We start from the raw sequence: 17,995 nt of genomic DNA on the forward strand, positions 1-17,995 counted from the left end.
GCTGCCTTTGCCTTCTCTTGCCAAGAAAACTTCACCAACCTCTCCTAGCATCACGCCTGATTTGGATGACACTTTATTATCAAAAAGAGGCAAACTGAACTCATTTCCTAGTAAAACTAGCGCAGTGACGATCTGGAGAGGGACCGGGTTTGCTTAGTCGGGTGTCAACGACTCTGGGAAACCCGAAGAATTACTGGAGAATGAACCCAGCTGCTATTGTGGCAGGTAAAAGGGATGGAGTATCAATGAGTGGACGGGGCAAAATTGTGTGTGGGTCTCCAGAAGGCTAATTCTGCCAGAAAATGCGCTTCTTTTGTTTGCTTCTCTCCGCCACCCGCGACCTTCCGAGTGCCCGAGAGGCCACAACTGTTGCAGCCGTCTTAAGTTCGCTGCCTGGAAGCCGCGGGGCACGGCTCTCAAGGGAGCCACTGCTTTGGGGCTTTGCCCTACAGACAGCTCTCCCCAGCGAGCTCTGCTCTTCTGCCTCTTGCCGAGGTCAAGAGCCGCGCATCAGGGCATTGGGATCGGGGAGAGAACCGACCCAAGACAGACAGGTTTCAAGAAAGGGTCAGTCCGTCTCGGGCTCGGCCAGTTCTTCCTTTGGCAAACGGTGGGCCAGTCGCGCCCTCGCTGGCTTGTCGGCGGCCAGGAGCGCTTCAATGGGAGACGTTTGGCCAAAGCGCTCTTCTTTCCCTTCTGGCAGCCACCCGCCCGGGCGACTCCTCATTTCAGCCCCTCCCCTGCAGATCCAGCCCCCTTACTCCCCCCTCCCCTCGGCGTTTAACTAACTCGGGACACCAGCGCAGGAACCATGGCTAATTAAATTAATTAGGGCTTGTTGTCAATCCTGGATTAATGGCCGAGAGAGAGAGCGCGCGCGAGAAAGCCCGGCAGCAGGATCTGGAAAGGGGGCGAGGGGAGGGGTGGGGTGGGGGGAGACGGGGAACTTCTCCCTCTCCCCACCGCCCACCCCTTCCCCGCCTGGCTCCTTTTTCTCTTTCGGCGGTGCGCCAGGGCTGCTCTAGGAGAAGAAGGGGGTTCATCCCCAGTACCAAAGGGGAGGTTGTTTGCTCCCAACGAGGGGCTGGCTCTGCAAAGTATAAATAGTGGGGACTTCAATCACCGAAGCCCAGACAGATCGGAACTCTTCGCGGGGAGAATTGTCAAAGGTCGGTTTTTACAAGCTTCGCTCTGGGTTGGGAAACCTCCGCTCCCACTTAAAGCTCCAGCCAGCCCCTCTGCGGCTTTTCTCTCCCTTCCCCCACCCGCCCGCCCCCCTTTTCTTCTTCTTCTTCTCCTCCCCCTCCCCCTCCTCCCGACCCCCTTGATGTGTTTATTGGGGGGCTCGGAGCAGCCAGAGGCGGCGAACGAGGGGGAGAAAAAAAGAGCCCAAAGAAGAGCCGGCGATGGAAGAACTTACCGCTTTTGTTTCCAAGTCGTTTGATCAGAAAGTGAAAGAGAAGAAGGAGCTGATCACGTACAGGGAGGTGCTGGAAAGCGGACCCGTCAGGGGAACTAAGGAGTCCGGAGGCGCCAACGAGCCCAGCGCGGAGGAGAGCGGCAGCCCGGCGGCCCGGGGAGCTGGTGGAAGCGGCGGCTCGGGAAGGCGATCGCCGGTGCGGGAACTGGACATGGGCGCCGTCGACAGGAATCGGGACGCGGACACTCCTAAACTCAGCGAAGGTAAGAGCCCCGGCTTGGGTGCTTGGGATGAAGTGGGATGGGATGGGGGGGGGGGGCAACAGGCGAGGCCGGGGACCACGCGGGTGGCTGGGGGAGATGTGGGGTGGGGGTGGCAGGGAGAGCCAAGGGAAAGGCGCGCCTAGCTGAGCGAGCGAGCGAGCGAGCGCGCGCGCGTGTGCTTGCGTTTCCACGCTTGCGGGTTCGCTCGGAAAGCCCCACCGAAAAAGATCCGCGTTGGGTCCGGACCGACAAGAAAGCGGCGAGGAAACTTGACGAGAGAAAAGGATGGAGCTCGGCGGTCTGATCTTCGGCGCCCTCAATTTCCCTCTCTCGATAAGCATTGCAAAACGCTGAGAATATTGAAAACTAAACCCAATGAATGGGAAAGAAGAAGAAAAAAGAAGCCCACTCCGGCCGTCCTCCAGGGAGGTACGGTTCTAGATAACCGGGGGTGGGCGGAAAGGGTGGAATTCTACCTGTGGATTTTTTGTGGGGATCGAGTGTGGATCCCTTTTTGACAGAGGTGCTGGTTAGGTTGGCTAACTGAGGTTTTCCTCCGGTCCGCGATGCCTGCCTGGTTCACTGTAGGGATTTGTTTTGTTTTGTTTAGGATTGTTTTCCAGAGAGATATTTTAATATAGGGCAGACTAGCACGCACAACGTTCCAAAGTCTTTTTACCGCCAATGTGGGGGGTCCGATTGCTCCTCACATTACTTTCCCCCCAAAAAAACGTTTAAGCTCCCTGAGAAACAGGTATAGCAGGTCACTCTGAAGTCCATCTTTGCAGTATTAAAATATTTACGGTTGGAAATGAATTCGTTTCCACCAAGCGAGTCTCCTATATTTGCAATGTAAACAAAGGCGGGATTAAATAAATCGGCCCATTAAAAAGAGGATCAGAAAGCTTTGAGGGTAGTCATTGTTAGGGCATCAAAAATCGCGCACAATAAAAGTAAGAACATTACATTTTATCTTTCGCAAAGTACACTTCAAAAAGTGTAAAATCGAAAGGCGCGATTTATAACCACGTTGTGAAAGAAACCTTTAATCAGAAGCAGCACTGAAATCCGAAGAGAGGAGGCTTCTTATAGCTTTAATTTTCTGAAGCCCTTCACGACCCATCTATTGAAAAGAAGAAACCGCATCAGCGTCAAGGAAGAAAAAAAAAACCCTAAGCAGGGCCGTAGACCTTCCTTCCTTTCTTTGCTGATCCAAAGAACTCTGTGACTTTCAAGTAGATTTGAATATCTGTGTGTGGTTTGAGTCAGCGAGTGCCAGATTCGCGGAGAGGAGGTGGGGGTGGTTCCCCCCCCCAACCCTTTTGTTTAACGAATGTCGCTCTTTCCAGATCGGAACTGGGTTGAAAACCTGAGCCGGAAATGATTTGCTAAACAAATTCCGAATATGATTAGAGAGGGAAGCGCAATGGCGATAAACAAACTTCGGCGGGGCGATGGGCAAACCGTCCCAGGGAAAAAGGGGAGAAACCGGGCCTTTGAAATCGGGAAAACTCCGCGGTGGGCCTTGATAGCGAGTAAAAGTAAAAGCCGGGCCTGGGGTCCATAAGTGAAGGGTTTGTGTCTGCGCGCGGTCGGCTGGAGACGCGGGAAGAAAAATGAAATAAGAGGGAAAGATGAAGACCGACTCTCTCTCTCTCTCTCTCTCTCTCTCTCTCTCTCTCTCTCTCTCTCTCTCTCTCTCTCTCTCTCTCTCTCTCTCTCTCTCTCTCTCTCTCTCTCTCTCTCTCTCTCTCTCTCTCTCTCTCTCTCTCTCTCTCTCTCTCTCTCTCTCTCTCTCTCTCTCTCTCTCTCTCTCTCTCTCTCTCTCTCTCTCTCTCTCTCTCTCTCTCTCTCTCTCTCTCTCTCTCTCTCTCTCTCTCTCTCTCTCTCTCTCTCTCTCTCTCGTTTATAATTAATGGCAGCAGGCCTTTGTCGCAGGAATGTATAAACGTCCAAATTCCCTACGTGGATCAGTTTTCATTTTCATCTGGAATGGGAAGGGGGGGGGAAACCAGGACAAAGAGGAGGCAATTGGGGTGGGATAGTTTAAACTTTAAGACATTAATATAGGACCGGGTTGTTATTGCAAATATTTCGTTTTCGAAGGGGCATTTTTTTCTGTTTCTCTAACGCAAAGCAAGCCAAGTATAGTTTCAACTACCCAAATAGACCGAGGAAAGATTGCGGGTGGCAGATGCCGCCTCTCTCCCGCACCTGCCGCAAACCCGCCAGTCTTGGAAAAACCAGGCGGGTTAGGTAGCTTCCAACGCGCGTCGCAATTGAGTTTCCTTCCCAAAGAGCCACCCCGTCTCAGAAAGGCCCCAGTGGAGTGATTTTAGGGGGAGGGGGAGGCGAAGGGGAAAAAAAAAGACTGCCAACCCGAAAGATTCCTGCACCGCCAACTTCAGCGACGGCTCGGATTTTTTTCACGGTCATTTTTTTCCCTCTCCGATCCAATCATTCTTCAGATCCTCTTTCCAAATCCAAAGATCTGGCATTCAGGTGTCTTAAAAAAAGTAGCTCTAGTCGACTTATGAGTCTTTCTAAGTTCAGTTTTTCAACTCCTTTGGCCCCTGTTCTGCAGAGGATTGGGAATTATTGGAGCAAGCGAAAGGGACTTTCGGATCCCACTGCAAAACTCGGGGAGTTTTCCTAAATATTCCTAAGAAAGTCTTAGAGAGAAAGAAAATCCGGTGTGTGTGTGTGTGAGAGAGAGAGAGAGAGAGAGAGAGAGAGAGAGAGAGAGAGAGAGAGAGAGAGAGAGAGAGAGAGAGAGAGAGAGAGAGAGAGAGAGAGAGAGAGAGAGAGAGAGAGAGAATCTTGTCTGTATTTCGTTTGAGACCCTGGGGTACAATTGTTTAAACTTTTAAAGCACCAGGGCTTTGCATCTCATACCTCGAAGGAGGTTAGGATTGGATTGCGCTGCAAAGGAGAAGAAACCTTTTTACTGAGCTGTTCAGAAACAAGTCGCCTTGAGTTCAGCTCCCTCCCCAATAAAGGCGTTAATTTGCTCGCCGAAATCCATGGGACATTGAAAGCTTGGTTGGTTGGTTTGGGACGGGGGGGGGGGAGGAGGCGGCTCGGAAGGGAAGTCCTAGCCGGATCGGAACGGCAAGCTCTTCCGCTTGGCCCACCACCGGGCGCCTTTGCCAGCCGAGTCCTCCAGCCGCGAAACCGTTAAGGGAGGTGACCTTTCCTCCTTCATTGATCTCTGATCCTCCTCCTCCCCCCTCTCCCCCCCCTCAGCTTAAGGCAAAAAGACACGTGGGGGAGACCCGGCGATCAGAGCAGGCCCAGCGCTCCTGGGAAGAAGGTCCGGCACGCGGCTCTGTCTGATCGCCTTTTTTTCCCCGCCTCGCCCCCCCCCCTCCCCAGTTTCGCCGGAGCTGAAAGAGCGCAAAGAGGATGCCAAAGCGATGGAAGACGAAGGTCAGACGAAAATCAAGCAGCGGCGGAGTCGCACCAATTTCACCTTGGAGCAGTTGAACGAGCTGGAGCGGCTCTTTGACGAGACCCACTACCCCGACGCCTTCATGAGAGAGGAGCTCAGCCAGCGGCTGGGACTGTCGGAAGCCCGGGTGCAGGTGAGGGCCGCCGCTTGTCCAGGAGGCTGGGGAAGGGGGTTCAAAAGCGAGGCTTCCCTCCGACTAGCCGCTTCTGGACGCGGGGCTGATCGGGGTGGGGGTGAGGGCGATTGTCCTCTGAAGCATCCCGGGGCCGCAATGCCGGTGGGAGTGGGTGGCATTTGGGAGCGAGGTTTTGACATCGCCGCCGGACGCTCCTTTTGGATCCCGGCTGGTTTCATTGTACAGTGAGGCCGCCTCTTCCCCGGCGAGCCTTTGCTCGGCCAGGAGCCGCGATCCCTTCCGTCAGGAAAGCAGCACACGCCCACTCCACGAGTGGGTGCCGATCCCCCACGGAAGGATCCCCGGTCACTCCGGATTGCTTCCTAAGGGTGGAAGGCGCGTCTGAATTCTTTCGAAAGACACTTCATCTAGGAGGGAGATCCGTGGCCGGGATGGGGGCGTCCGTTTAGCGGACCCATCAGGTTCCGACGAGGCTTGAGCTTTTTTGGGGTGGTATCTAAAGGCAACGAAGATAGCTGCGCCGATCGTGAGTCAGATCCACCCACCTTAAGCACCGCTCGGTCTCATTCGGCGGTATAAGCGAGCCTCCCCGTCAACACACCGGGCCCCTTCCAGAGTCAGATCTCTTCTTTAAATGGGGGGGGGGGACCTTCATACCTGTAATTTGCTTGCGGCAGGTTTCATGGCGCGTGGGAGGAGACATTCAAATTAGGCTTCACCTGGCGTGGGATGAATTCAGGTTGTTCCTCCGACCGCCGGAGGAAAAACGTATTAAATGGTTTTTGAAAAAAAACCTTGCTTCTGTTGTCCCGCCGACAAGCTACTTTCTCCACTTTCTAACCGTTACTGTTGTTGTTACCGAGGCTGGGTTGCTCAGTCGGGGTTTATGGGATAAGCCACAAATGGCTGGAATTGCGCAAGATGTGAATCCAAAGCCAAACAAACGATGGGGAGGCAAACCACTGGTGCAAAATGCAGCCAGAGGTTGTCTGTGGGAGAAGTGAAGATGGATCAAGACGGGAAGGCAAACCAGGTTTCGGGCTGAGCTTCCAACTGCAGGCTAGGCTAGCTGAGTTGTAACTTCATGTATGAAAAGGACCAGCCATTGAGTAGGGTTAGTGTATGTGACCTCAGGCAGGCAACTGGGTTAAATCAAGTAACTGCTGGTTCAGCAAACCACAATTTAGTTCGTGCAAAGACAGCCACTGTGAATGGGACTCAAATAAGATCCTTCCCATGGCTTCATTTCAGGATTTAAATTATATCTGTCTAATCTTTTCACCTGGAAAAATGTATAGGGTCATACCAAAGTGTATTCAGGCTAGATAATATAGGATCACACACACACACAGCTTCCTTTGAGTATTTTTAAAAAAAAGGGTTTTAAACAGGAAATTGGATGCGTATTTACAATGTATTTAAAGCTTCCTTCCTTGTAAGCAATTTTAAAAAACCTCCAAAAAAAGGTGAACGGAAAGGAAGGCTTACACACTGCTCAGTTTAGAGGCTGCAAGCAAGTTCTTTTTTTAAAAGCTGTTTTTGGAGATTTCCCCCCCTCTTTTCCTACATCTTCCAAATTTTCCTAACGGTCCTTGAGCCAAAGTTTTGTAAGCTCCCTCTTTTCCTCCGAAGATGCTGGCAAGCCAAACGCCAGGTTCATTTGTCCAGTGTTCCAGTGAACACCATACCTCTCTATCTGCCGTGATTTCCCCAGGAAAACGGACCCGCTTTTGTGTGAACCCAAGGAATCGTTTTAGGCCCTTGAACATCTGCAGCTGCTCTCAGAGAAAACTGATCCTTCCCCCTCCATCTTGGCGGCATGGGCTGCCATCTGCACCACACCGGGCTCCAGTTTTGAAAGGCTTTCTCTGCATCTTGTAATCGGATCAAGCCAGAATCTGAACAGTCGAGCTGCAGCAAAGGCAGAAGGAAAGGGGGGTGGGGACAGAAGCACAGAGTTTTGTTTTTTAAAGATTTAACCAAGGGAAAGTTGGAAGGAAAAATAACACCCCCCCTCTTTGTGCTTACTCTCGTTACTCCTTTCTGATTGTCCATTTCTCTCCAGTGCTCTTTAGTTTGGCCACTTAAAACACACACCCTTCCAAACATGGCTGTCTGTATTTTGAGTAGCAGCTCTAAAAGGGAAATTAAAAAGACACAGAGAGAGAGAGAGAGAGAGAAGTGGGAGGAATTAAAGGCTCCTTGATTCCAGAGTAGGGAGGTTTGGTTGCCTCAACAAAAGAATAACTGGCGCTTGGTATAATCCGTAGAGAAGAACTTCCAGAGATTTGCATTGATTAGAGTCTGGATCCTTTCAAATGGCCCCAGAAAAATGCCTGTGAGTTGGCTTTAAGCATCCTCTCCTGCCTGGTTCTCCTTGGCAGATGGCAAGGAAGAAGAGCTTGCTAGCTAGTGTGAGAATACTAGAAGCTGAAATCCCAGTCTCCATTCCTACTCCTGCTCAGCTTCACCCAGAAGCAATGGGCTTAGGTGCTGGTGGGTTTACTCTGAGTAATGAGTACGAGTCTTGTGGCTTTGCTGCTTTGCGTAGCTGCACAGGATCCAATTGCTTTGCTGCACCGTCTTTGCACCGTCTACAGAGAGTTCTCTGGAAGCAAGTCACAATGAAGTCAGATGGGACTTGTACCCAGGAAGCAGGCAGGCTGGGTTCCCTTTGCTGCTTTTGCTCAGTGGCTGCTACCCCAGGCAAAATTAGAGGGAATGGTAGCTTTAGCCTGAAACCCTGGAATCTCTTGCAAGCAACTCCCTGAAAACAAAATAGTGTCTTTCGCAGGCTGAGTGAGCCCTCCATCCCACAGTTGGCTTACATGTCTATTTCTTTAAAGTTAATAGGCAGTGCCCTGAATAAGGTTAGGTCTAGACTCTAGAGCATTTGGGTCATCTCAATGTGTCCTAAGGTGGGTTCTAGGTGTGCAGACATCAGCTCCCTTCTTTTCAAACTCACTCCTCCTCCTTACAAAGAAAATCTGCAAGATTCTTTTCCCTTTGAAGGACAGCAGGTTTCGGTCACTCCTACCTTCTTACCCTCTCCTTTTACACACTAAAGCCTGGAATCCAACCAATTTAAAGTAGAACTCATTAAAGAAACAAGGCAGTTCACTTTTAAGCTTTTGCTCAAATGTTACGTCTTTCTGAACTCAATGGATCTTAATAGTATCTTCTTTTGAACTCGCTTGGAGTATGTGTGGGATGGCAGGGGGAAAAATAGATATAGGATCAGGCAGTCCAAATTTGTTAAGGGGTAAAGCTCCAACTTTATTCTCCTTCTTCATGCTTTTAAAACTTTTTCTTGCTTTAATATAACCAGAAATGATATCTTGCCTGCTGTGGAGCTGTTTTCACGTTTTCTATCCCCCTCCCCTAATATGGGAACAAATGAGATTATCATAATAATGAGATCATTATTCTGCTTCTGTATTGCATGCTAGTCCCCAGAGAAAGAGAGCATTTCTCAGATTCTTTATTATGACACTTTTATGACCCTCCACCTCAAAGTTTGTAATTAAATGCTTTGGTGTTTTGTTTTTCTTACAGAGAAAGCTAATCAATACAACTAGCTTTTAATGAGCTCATTCCTTTTTGAGTTATTTTTTTACATACATATATTTTGGTATTTTGTGCAACTATCCAAAACCCTTGATCCAATTTCAAACTTTCAGAGTTAGGTCAAGTAGAGAAGTTCAACTGGGATGCCTCTGCAAAGATAAAACCGTATTGGCAGGAGAATCAAGAAAGAGAGAGTAATTCTGCTTTGCTAACTTGTGGGATAGGACGGGGCAGGGAGACAGAGATTTAGACTTAGGTTTTGATAATCCAAAGACCTGCTAATCAGGGCCCACTACAAATGTCCATCTTGTATTGGATACTCTATTTCCCTTTAAGCCCTAAAACTATGTAGTCACACATTCTGAGCCTAGAAATTTGTTTTCACCAGGATGAACCCATCAGTTCAGGTCCCTTTTGTCCTCTTTTAATTCCAAACTCTTCTTCTTACCCCCACTGAATTTGGAAAGAAAGAAAAAAGTCCTGGCTTCCTTTGTTCAACTGAGGTTCAGTGCATATATCTACTGTAGACTTTAACAGTGTTATGGCATCTGAAAGTCTTATAGCATAGTTATTAGGGCACAAAGACTCTTGATGGTTTCTGATGCTTGAAAGTTTATGTCATAATAATGTTCTTAGCTTTGAAAGCATCACAAGACTATGTTGTTTTTGTTAAAATCTGGAGTGTTTCCAACTCATCCTCTCTTGCCTTCCCAATTCCTTTCTGCCCTCCCTGGTTTTAGAGTCCAAATAAAATTTCCCCCTGCTCCATCTAAGTGAGCATCTTGCATGATAACCCAATTTTTAATATTTGACCACAGCATATGCCTCTGAATCTTAGATTGGAACTTAAGTAGCTTTCTCTGGAAGACTTTTTTCAAAAATATAAACTAGGGGTCACCCAATTAAGTTCATCCATTTTGCTTCCTCTTATACCTGCATTTTGTGTAAATGTTTAATAGAATTACCAACAACATTTACTCACAAATAAGGTCAATTGACTACAGAGAGACTTCCAGAAAACTGAGTGTAAGAAATAAACCTCACTCTCCCCCAGTTGAAAATCATAGGACTTACAGCAGACATCTAGACACATATACTAGGAGACAGGACTTACTGAGCACAATAGGATCAATCCCCAGTGAATCTGTATTGGGTTACAGCATTAAAGTGCTTAACAGGCCTGAGATGAAATACATTTCACTCAGAAGGGAAGTAAGAACCATTGATTTTACAGAGGAAAATTTCAATCTATCAGCGTTTGCATGGGATAAATTTCTTTTGAAGACTAGGGATTGCTTCCAAACCATTGGAAATATTTTCTGCCACCATCTGTGCTTAAGATTCAAGCCTAGTTTCAACTGAAATATGAAAATGTAAAACTAGTTTTCATTTCAACTGGCTTCAGATTTATTGAGAAGAAGTGACATAAACTGTATGTGTGATTACAAAGCAGTTTATTGATGCATTTTACAATGTTTAGCATATGTGTGACAGATACCTTCTACTGTACTATTTCTTAAATAAGCTACTAAAGGTACTAAAATGTGTGACGTTCTTGATGCAAATATTTGACAACTGTTTGAAAATGAGATAAGTGTCTCAAAAATGAACATGTGAATGTCTTTTTCCACTCTAGATCAGCTAGATTATTTACATATAGAACAGAAACAGTCCAAACTTTAGACTGTAAGAGTGTGAAGGTGCTTTTGGGGCAATGGTAACAACTGAACTCTAATATATATTCAGAATCTAGTTCATTGTGAAGGAGATTGTTTCATTCTACTCTTGGAGATAACTGAAGGGAGATTCAGAAATATTCACTGTACTTCCAACATTTGTAAGGCAAGTTGTTACAGTTGATTGATGATCCTTGTGATGCAATCATACCCAGCTTATTAAAAAAGGAATGCAGCTGTGTTTCATGGGATGTTAGATTGGGGCAGCCTGAGGAGAGTCGAAAGTTGGACAAATAATTGCAGTGTGCAGCCAGGGAAAGGATCTGAAAGTTCTCTAGAGGCCAGAATTAGATGGAAATAGGCTGGGCATTACAAACAGGAAGCGAAGAAGAATCTCTGCTTACAAAATGCAGCTTTCCTGTAATAAACATAGCATCAGAGAGATCACTTAATATATATAGTTGTGGCTTTATATTGACTTGTTTGCTTTTCTCCCTATTTGTCTGCTCAGGTCTGGTTTCAGAACAGAAGAGCTAAATGCAGAAAGCAAGAAAACCAGCTCCATAAAGGTATGTACGTGAATTGGAGCCAAAGGGGCTTTTGCCATAGACGTGCCTTCTTTAATTACTGAGCTCTTGAGTGTCCTGCCTGGTTTGGGTGCTATAATCTCTATTGAACTTCCCTAACATTGCATCTTTCTGCACATTTATCAGGCTGAGTTAATGGGATACTAGGGGACTTCCTTCAGTGCAAAAGTACATAGGATGGTGCCACTTGGGATAGTATCAAGAGGAGCAGGGAAGCTATTTACCCAGGAATGTGGGGATGGAGGCAATCAGAAAAATTCCTTTTTGTCTTGCACCTAAGCCCAAATGGCCTAAATGCAGGCACTAATCATTTTAGCTTAATATCTTCAAGTTCTGCTTCTCTCTCCCTATTATGGCTGGGAGACTCTGAGAATAAACATGGACCGTGATTAAATTCTTGTTTGTTTCAGGGGTCCTCATTGGAGCAGCAAGTCAGTTTGAAGCATGCCGAGTTGCTCCCTACGTGAATGTTGGGGCTTTGCGGATGCCTTTCCAGCAGGCAAGTATTAGGGCCAGCCATGGGCATCTCTTGAGACCAAGGGGCCACCAGTAGCTCCCATTCCTTTCCTGTAGTTCTCTCCATCTTGCTCTTTGGAGACAGAAGCCCTGGACACTTTTTTTTTTTTTTTGCTGAAAGCAAATGCCAGCAATTTCCTTCTGCAGGGGGAAGGGAGAGGTGTAGAGGGTGATAACTAGTTTTCCTTGCAACCGTGGAAGATCTGCAGATCATTCTAGTCTTCTGCAGGACTGTATTGAAACAATCATCATTTAATTGCCCTGCCAGGGTACTCAGTTTTTTTTTAAGGGGTGGTGGTGAAAAAAACAGGAAACCTTTTCTCTCTGCTTTGATTTTGCTAAGATCCAGTTCTCATGGTTGTAATTTCAAGGAACCAGGGGGATGGATTGGCATAGAGCAATCAGGGATCTGGAAAGATGCCAAAACCGTGAAGCCAAATTTGGCAAGTTCATTCAGGACATAAGCCTGAGATCCAGGACCTTTTTATCCATATTACCTGGAGAAAATTGCATTATGTGTTCAAGGAAGTTTTACTTGCAGATAAATATTGAAAGGAACAATCTCTGTGTGGACCAGGAATGTTTAATGAGATAAAGCCCATTGAATTTAATGCAGTGAAACTAGTAAGGCCAATTAGAAAGGCTTGATGCAGCCACAAAGTGCTTACTCCAAAGAATTGGATACAAGGATAGGCATCAAGACTGAATACACATATCCTAATTTTGGTAGAATGATCTTTGTAGGATTTTTTTAAAAAATCACAACTGACATAGTTCTATAAATAGAATTCCATTTTAAATAGTGTAATTTATATTCTTGCTGTCTACTGGAAATAGTGTTTAGTGTGCTTTTTAAAAACCCATATAATCACTTTTTTTTTGGAAATTCCCTTTTAAACGATCTATGATTGGTGAATGAAGGAAAGCCTGACAACCCTGTTTATAAACATGTTGGGCTCTTGCCCAGCCTAGTTGATCATCTTAAGACATTGATTTCTGGGGCTTCTGTCTCTAAATCATGGCCATTACTTTGAAATAACTCGTTGATTTCCAGGGGATTTATAATGGATGTATTAGAAATAGCATCTTGGAGCCATAAAGCCAGAAGGTTTTTAATGACTTGTGCTCAGTCCAAACCAAAGTTGTCCTCCTTAGGCTTGCTGCTAGTAATGGTACACTCTAGATGGTGCACACCCATTCAATAATTGTGGACAGATCATTCTTTTCAAACCTTTGTTCAGCCTTTCCTAACCTGGCACCTTCTAAATGTGATTGGACTACCTTTTCCAGAATTCCCAATCAGCACAGGCAGCCCAATCCTGGTGGAAATTCTGTAGATTGAATGACTGATCAGTACGAAGTTAAAAAAACAGCCTTAATATACATGAAATTCAACGCTTTTTAATTTTTTTATTGAATATAAATAGATTTTGACTTTCAGGCCTTTTACATAGGATTAAATGTTCTTAGATTCATCAGAAAAGAAAAACTATCAAAAAAGGTGGCTGGTATCCATGATATTCATAACAATACAGCAAAGAGCTCCAAACAGTTATAGTTAGCATCTGTGTAAATCATACTTTTACAAAATTCAGGCAAAATGATGACTAGAACCATAAATATTTTCAGCCTTTGAAGAACTCATAGAAAAGGCAAGAGATAAAAGTATAGTGTTGGAATTTGTATCTACTTGTTTGATGCTCTTTAGTGTTACAGTACTCAACTCAATAATATTTAGGCAGCCTAAATATTGCCATAATATGTATGAATTAAGAATTAGCAGGAGACATATATAACTTCCCCATATTAAAAGTATTTTGGAAAAAAAAACAAATGCAGAATGGATAGTTATAATATCAGTCAAGCACATTTATTAGAACCAGAAGCCTAAGGTTTAATAGCTAGGAAGACAATTAACTACATTTTAGCCAATTTACCATCACTCCTAATGGATAGCTAAGTAGCACATATACCATTTGGCAGTTGCCACAGAATAAAACAGTAACAGTACCAGAAACCCTAAACCAACATTTTTGTGCTTAATATGTGTAATGAACATATATAAGTAGACAGACCAGTCAATCAATGCAAGATGCAGCAGACCCATCAGCAGAAGAAACCAATCAATGAAGCAATGCATTTCTGAGTTCAGGCAGTCAGTGTTCCTGTGTCCATCCTGCATCTTGGATAATGACCCCCCCAAGTATTTAAAGCTTCCTTTAACACCTCCCCAGAACCTCCCCACCACCACTAAACATAACATTAAACAAGGCTCAGCTTTAAAACAAAGGGCTGGTTCACCCATACAAGACTAGAATAAAATGAAATTTGTGATCAACATGTTTGGAGCATGTGACATTAACCAGACTGTCACATAAAGCTGCCACAAAATTCATTTGATTTGATGTTACATGGGTCAATAAGTGTGTTTTGCTAATGAGGATTTAGGTTTAGCATGATACATGATCCTAGGCAAGAGGAAATGAATAGATTATTTCCTGGCCCTAGATCTGTTTTAGCTCTCCAGCCATTTTTATTCTGAAAGCTGAGCTTTTTTCTTCTTCTTGGCTTACCCTTGACTAGATGATAATCATTCTGGTGACTGCTTGTCTAAAGACTATATATTAGCTGTTCATGTCATTTACTCCAGCTAGACAGAAACCTGTTTTTTGTGGTGCCTGTCTTCGAATATCTAGAACCTGCTCTGCAGAAGCTCAAAACAGCCTTGACCTGTTGTTATGGATGTTATATACCTGTTTTGAGACTCAGCCAAGTACTATGAGAGCACTTCTGCAACCTTGCTATTTACTTCAGGTGCTCTTATTGTGCTTTTCTGAATGTGATGACTTGGAGGTTTCATGTTGTGAGTAGCTTGAAGAGTTTGCTGAAACAAATAGATGCAAAGCTGTAAAAGCATCTTAAGAGCAAGCCCCATTAAATGCTGCCTCTTCCAGTTGTGAGGATGTACCAGTACAACCTATAAATGTTATGCATTACTCAGAAGTGAAGCTGGTATCAATGGGGCTTATTCCCAATGAAATATATTATGGTTTTGCCACCTAATAGCTAATCCCAGGCAAGCTTCTGAACTGAACTTCAACTCCCCTTAACCACCACAACACAATTTTTAAGGAATTATTAACCCTTTGCCAGAAAATAAACCCAGCACTCTGCACAACTTGTTCAGTGCTTCACTTACAGATAAAAAGGTGGAATTTAGGAAAGGCATCAATTTTTCTCATTTTAATTTGTCCTCTCTCTTTTTAAAAACAAACCAAACCAAAACAGGGAGAGGGAGGGACACAGAGAAACCCTCTCTGCGTTCTCTGTATATGAAATCCCAGGTCACATAGCACCACAATTATCATTTGTTTGGCCTTGGCTTTCCCTGCTGTGTGAACTTTGGTGCTGCAAATTTGTAAACAGTGCTTAATGAGGCAGGCAACCTGGTTTTGTACATCACACCGACCCATGGTTTAATAAATAACCTGGTTTCATAAATCACACTGACCCATGGTTTAATAAATAACCTGGTTTCATAAATCACGCTGACCCATGGTTTAATAAATAAAGACACCTGGTTGGGGTCACCTCCTTCTAAGGCATGGGGTAGTTCTTTTGATGGGGCTGAAGTTTACCCAGGACAAACCCCAATCAAGTAGGCTAATTCCTCCCCACCCCAGGATTCCCCACCCCCACCCCCAGAGAAGTGGGTGCACGCGCTGAAGGGCGGGGGGGGGGACCCCCGATGGCTGGGCGGTCCGTTATAACGCTCTTGTCTCTCTCCATTCTCGTTACACCTTTTAGGATAGTCATTGCAACGTGACGCCCTTGTCCTTTCAGGTGCAGGCCCAGCTGCAGCTGGACAGCGCCGTGGCGCACGCGCACCACCACCTCCACCCGCACCTGGCGGCGCACGCGCCCTACATGATGTTCCCGGCCCCGCCCTTCGGCCTGCCCTTGGCCACCCTGGCGGCGGAGTCTGCCTCGGCCGCTTCGGTGGTGGCCGCGGCAGCGGCGGCCAAGACCACCAGCAAGAACTCGAGCATCGCGGACCTCAGACTCAAAGCCAAAAAGCACGCGGCCGCGCTGGGCCTGTGACTCTTGGGGCCCCGATGGGCGCATGGCCATCCTTTCGCAGGCAGCAGCACGGGGGCCCGCGGGGCAGGCTCTCCGGACGGGCTCCCCCGCCACCCTCCCGCGCTCCGCCTTCCGACGGAGACCGACCTCGGCGCCTCCGGAGCCAGGCCGAGCCCGGCTGCGCCTGCGCGCCTTCCAAACTGAGGGCGGCCTCCGAGGGGCAGCGTCCTTCGGTCGTCGGGGCGGGAGAGCCCCACGAGGACACCGCTTGCTTCTTTGACCGAGGGAGTTGGGGGCAAACGTTTGCTTTTCCTGCTCCGGCTGAGAAAGCGAGAAAGAGGAGAGGACGACGAGGGACAGGCGGCTCCCTCGTAAACACGGAGCGAGGAAGCGCGAGGCTTCTTGACAAAAAGAGTTCGACGAACTGTTTTAAGACGCGCAGCTGGGAAGTTCACATAGGTTTTTGAAACGGACCCTTTTTTCCTGCGAAGTTCACTTTAATGCGAGGAAAGTGGATAAGAGAGGCGGGCCTCCTTTCACGTTGCATCTGATGAAGCTGGAGCTCGAGCAGCTACGAACTTATTAGAAGTGGAGATGGGGGAGGAAAAAAGGTTACAAGTGGCGAGAGGGGGAGGATGGGAAAGGATGGGAAAGACGCGCGGTTCTTTCTCTCCCCGATCCCCCCCCCTTTTTTTCTTTCTCTTCCAACGCTAAAACTTAAATCTGAATATTTTGCTAGGACTGTTCCGGGTCTGCATGGGGTTCGATTAATTATTATTATTAATTTTTTTCACTTCTTGGCGTCCCTTGTTGGCATCGCATCCGAAATCTTGGGGGAGAACGAAATCCGTCAGGGAGAGAAGCACGCCGCGCCGAGTTACGAGAGGTCGGGAGGGAGACCTCGTAATGCAATGCAGAGAAAGGGGGCGCTCCTGGTCCTCCCCCCCCATCCCATCAAAAGCAATGGGCCATGTGTGAGACATTCCCCCCGCCCCCCACAATTAGTATTCTAGCCCTGGTCGCTTAAGGCTCCTCTGATCTTTGACTTGGGTGTCTGTCTGCGGAGTATGTCAAAAAAGTCAAAATGACGGCCGCGACGGTGCAATCGAAGCCCCGCCTGCCTTCTACAAGTCGTCTTTTTGACTTTTTTGACCATCTCCTGCAGACAAACCCTTCCCCCCCCTAGCGATAGGTTTTATTGATGACACTGACTTATTTTCCAAAAGACATGGCAAGAATCAGGATTCCTTGGAGCCTTTTTGCCCCATCCCTGGTTTTGGTTCAAACATCCAGCCTCCTATAAGAGTTCTAGAAACGATACATTCTAATAAAGCCACGATTACATTATACATTTCGGACCCCCAGACCCACGCCAAGGCTGGCTACATTTTCACAACCTCTCATTGAGGATCCGTGGCCAACAACAGCTCTCATCCTCACTAATTTCAATGGGATTTGTATGTAGCTTGTTTCTCGGGTGAAGCTTGTTTGGCTGTCGGATTTCTAGTAACCTTGGGTGTCTTCCTCCCCTCTCTCCGCTGTACGGACGGAAGGGTATCCACGGCCATCCATAAGGCCACCTCTAATAATGGCAGGGGGTACGGAGTATATTTTTAAAAGTAAGATACTGGTGCACAAAAGCATTTATTTCGGCAAAGGTAAATAATTGGTGAGTTGAGTGTTCCGTCAAACCTTTCGATCTGATCTCATAAAGGTGCATCCATTCTCGTAACCTTGTGATGTTACATAATCTATATCCATGTATTTTTTTCATATAATTATATATATGTATATATATAATTATAGCGGTAATCTGAGCGGCCGCGAAGTAGCCTGTCCGTCCGTTCGCTCCAAGCCAGAGCTGCGGCTCTCTTTTGCCAAGAAAATGAAACGGAGAGGGGAGAGAAAATCTCTGCCAGTTGAACTCTGCTAGGAACAGAGATTTATAATTATTTGTTCTCCATGAAAACAAAACAAAAAAATTATTTATAATGATCGTATTTTTTCTAGTGTATTTTAAGTTATTTGAGGGGAAAAGAAAAAGTGGCCAAGAAGAAAGAAACGCTGATATTTTATTTCCGTGTTGTCGGCACGAGAGTTTGTTCCACTCAGGTTTGCTTCGCTTTTATTTGTTCATTGTCGACGTCACAGTTTTCAATAAGTGCCAAGTTATGAATTAAGACACTTTGCAATCTATTGAATGGAAAAAATGAGAAAGTAAAATTTTAATTGATGGTTTCGCACAACTTTTGTTCCTGATCCTATTAAATCAATAGTGCCATTCTACCTTTTCACATTT

The 17,995-nt window shown here is 46.4% G+C and overlaps 1 protein-coding gene across 1 annotated transcript; it reads left to right on the forward strand.

Annotated features, from left to right (window-relative positions):
* Nucleotides 1-1,025: 1,025 nt before the first annotated feature.
* On the forward strand, nt 1,026-17,980 carry SHOX2 (SHOX homeobox 2). Its single transcript, XM_081956577.1, has 5 exons — nt 1,026-1,683; nt 5,059-5,267; nt 11,025-11,082; nt 11,511-11,599; nt 15,424-17,980. The coding sequence occupies exons 1-5, from the start codon at nt 1,407-1,409 to the stop codon at nt 15,715-15,717; spliced, it is 927 nt and encodes a 308-aa protein (XP_081812703.1). The 5' UTR covers nt 1,026-1,406; the 3' UTR covers nt 15,718-17,980.
* The last annotated feature ends 15 nt before the right edge of the window (nt 17,981-17,995 follow it).

Source organism: Natrix helvetica, assembly GCF_964273705.1.
Source record: "Natrix helvetica genome assembly, chromosome: 5".
Lineage (NCBI taxonomy): Eukaryota > Metazoa > Chordata > Lepidosauria > Squamata > Natricidae > Natrix > Natrix helvetica.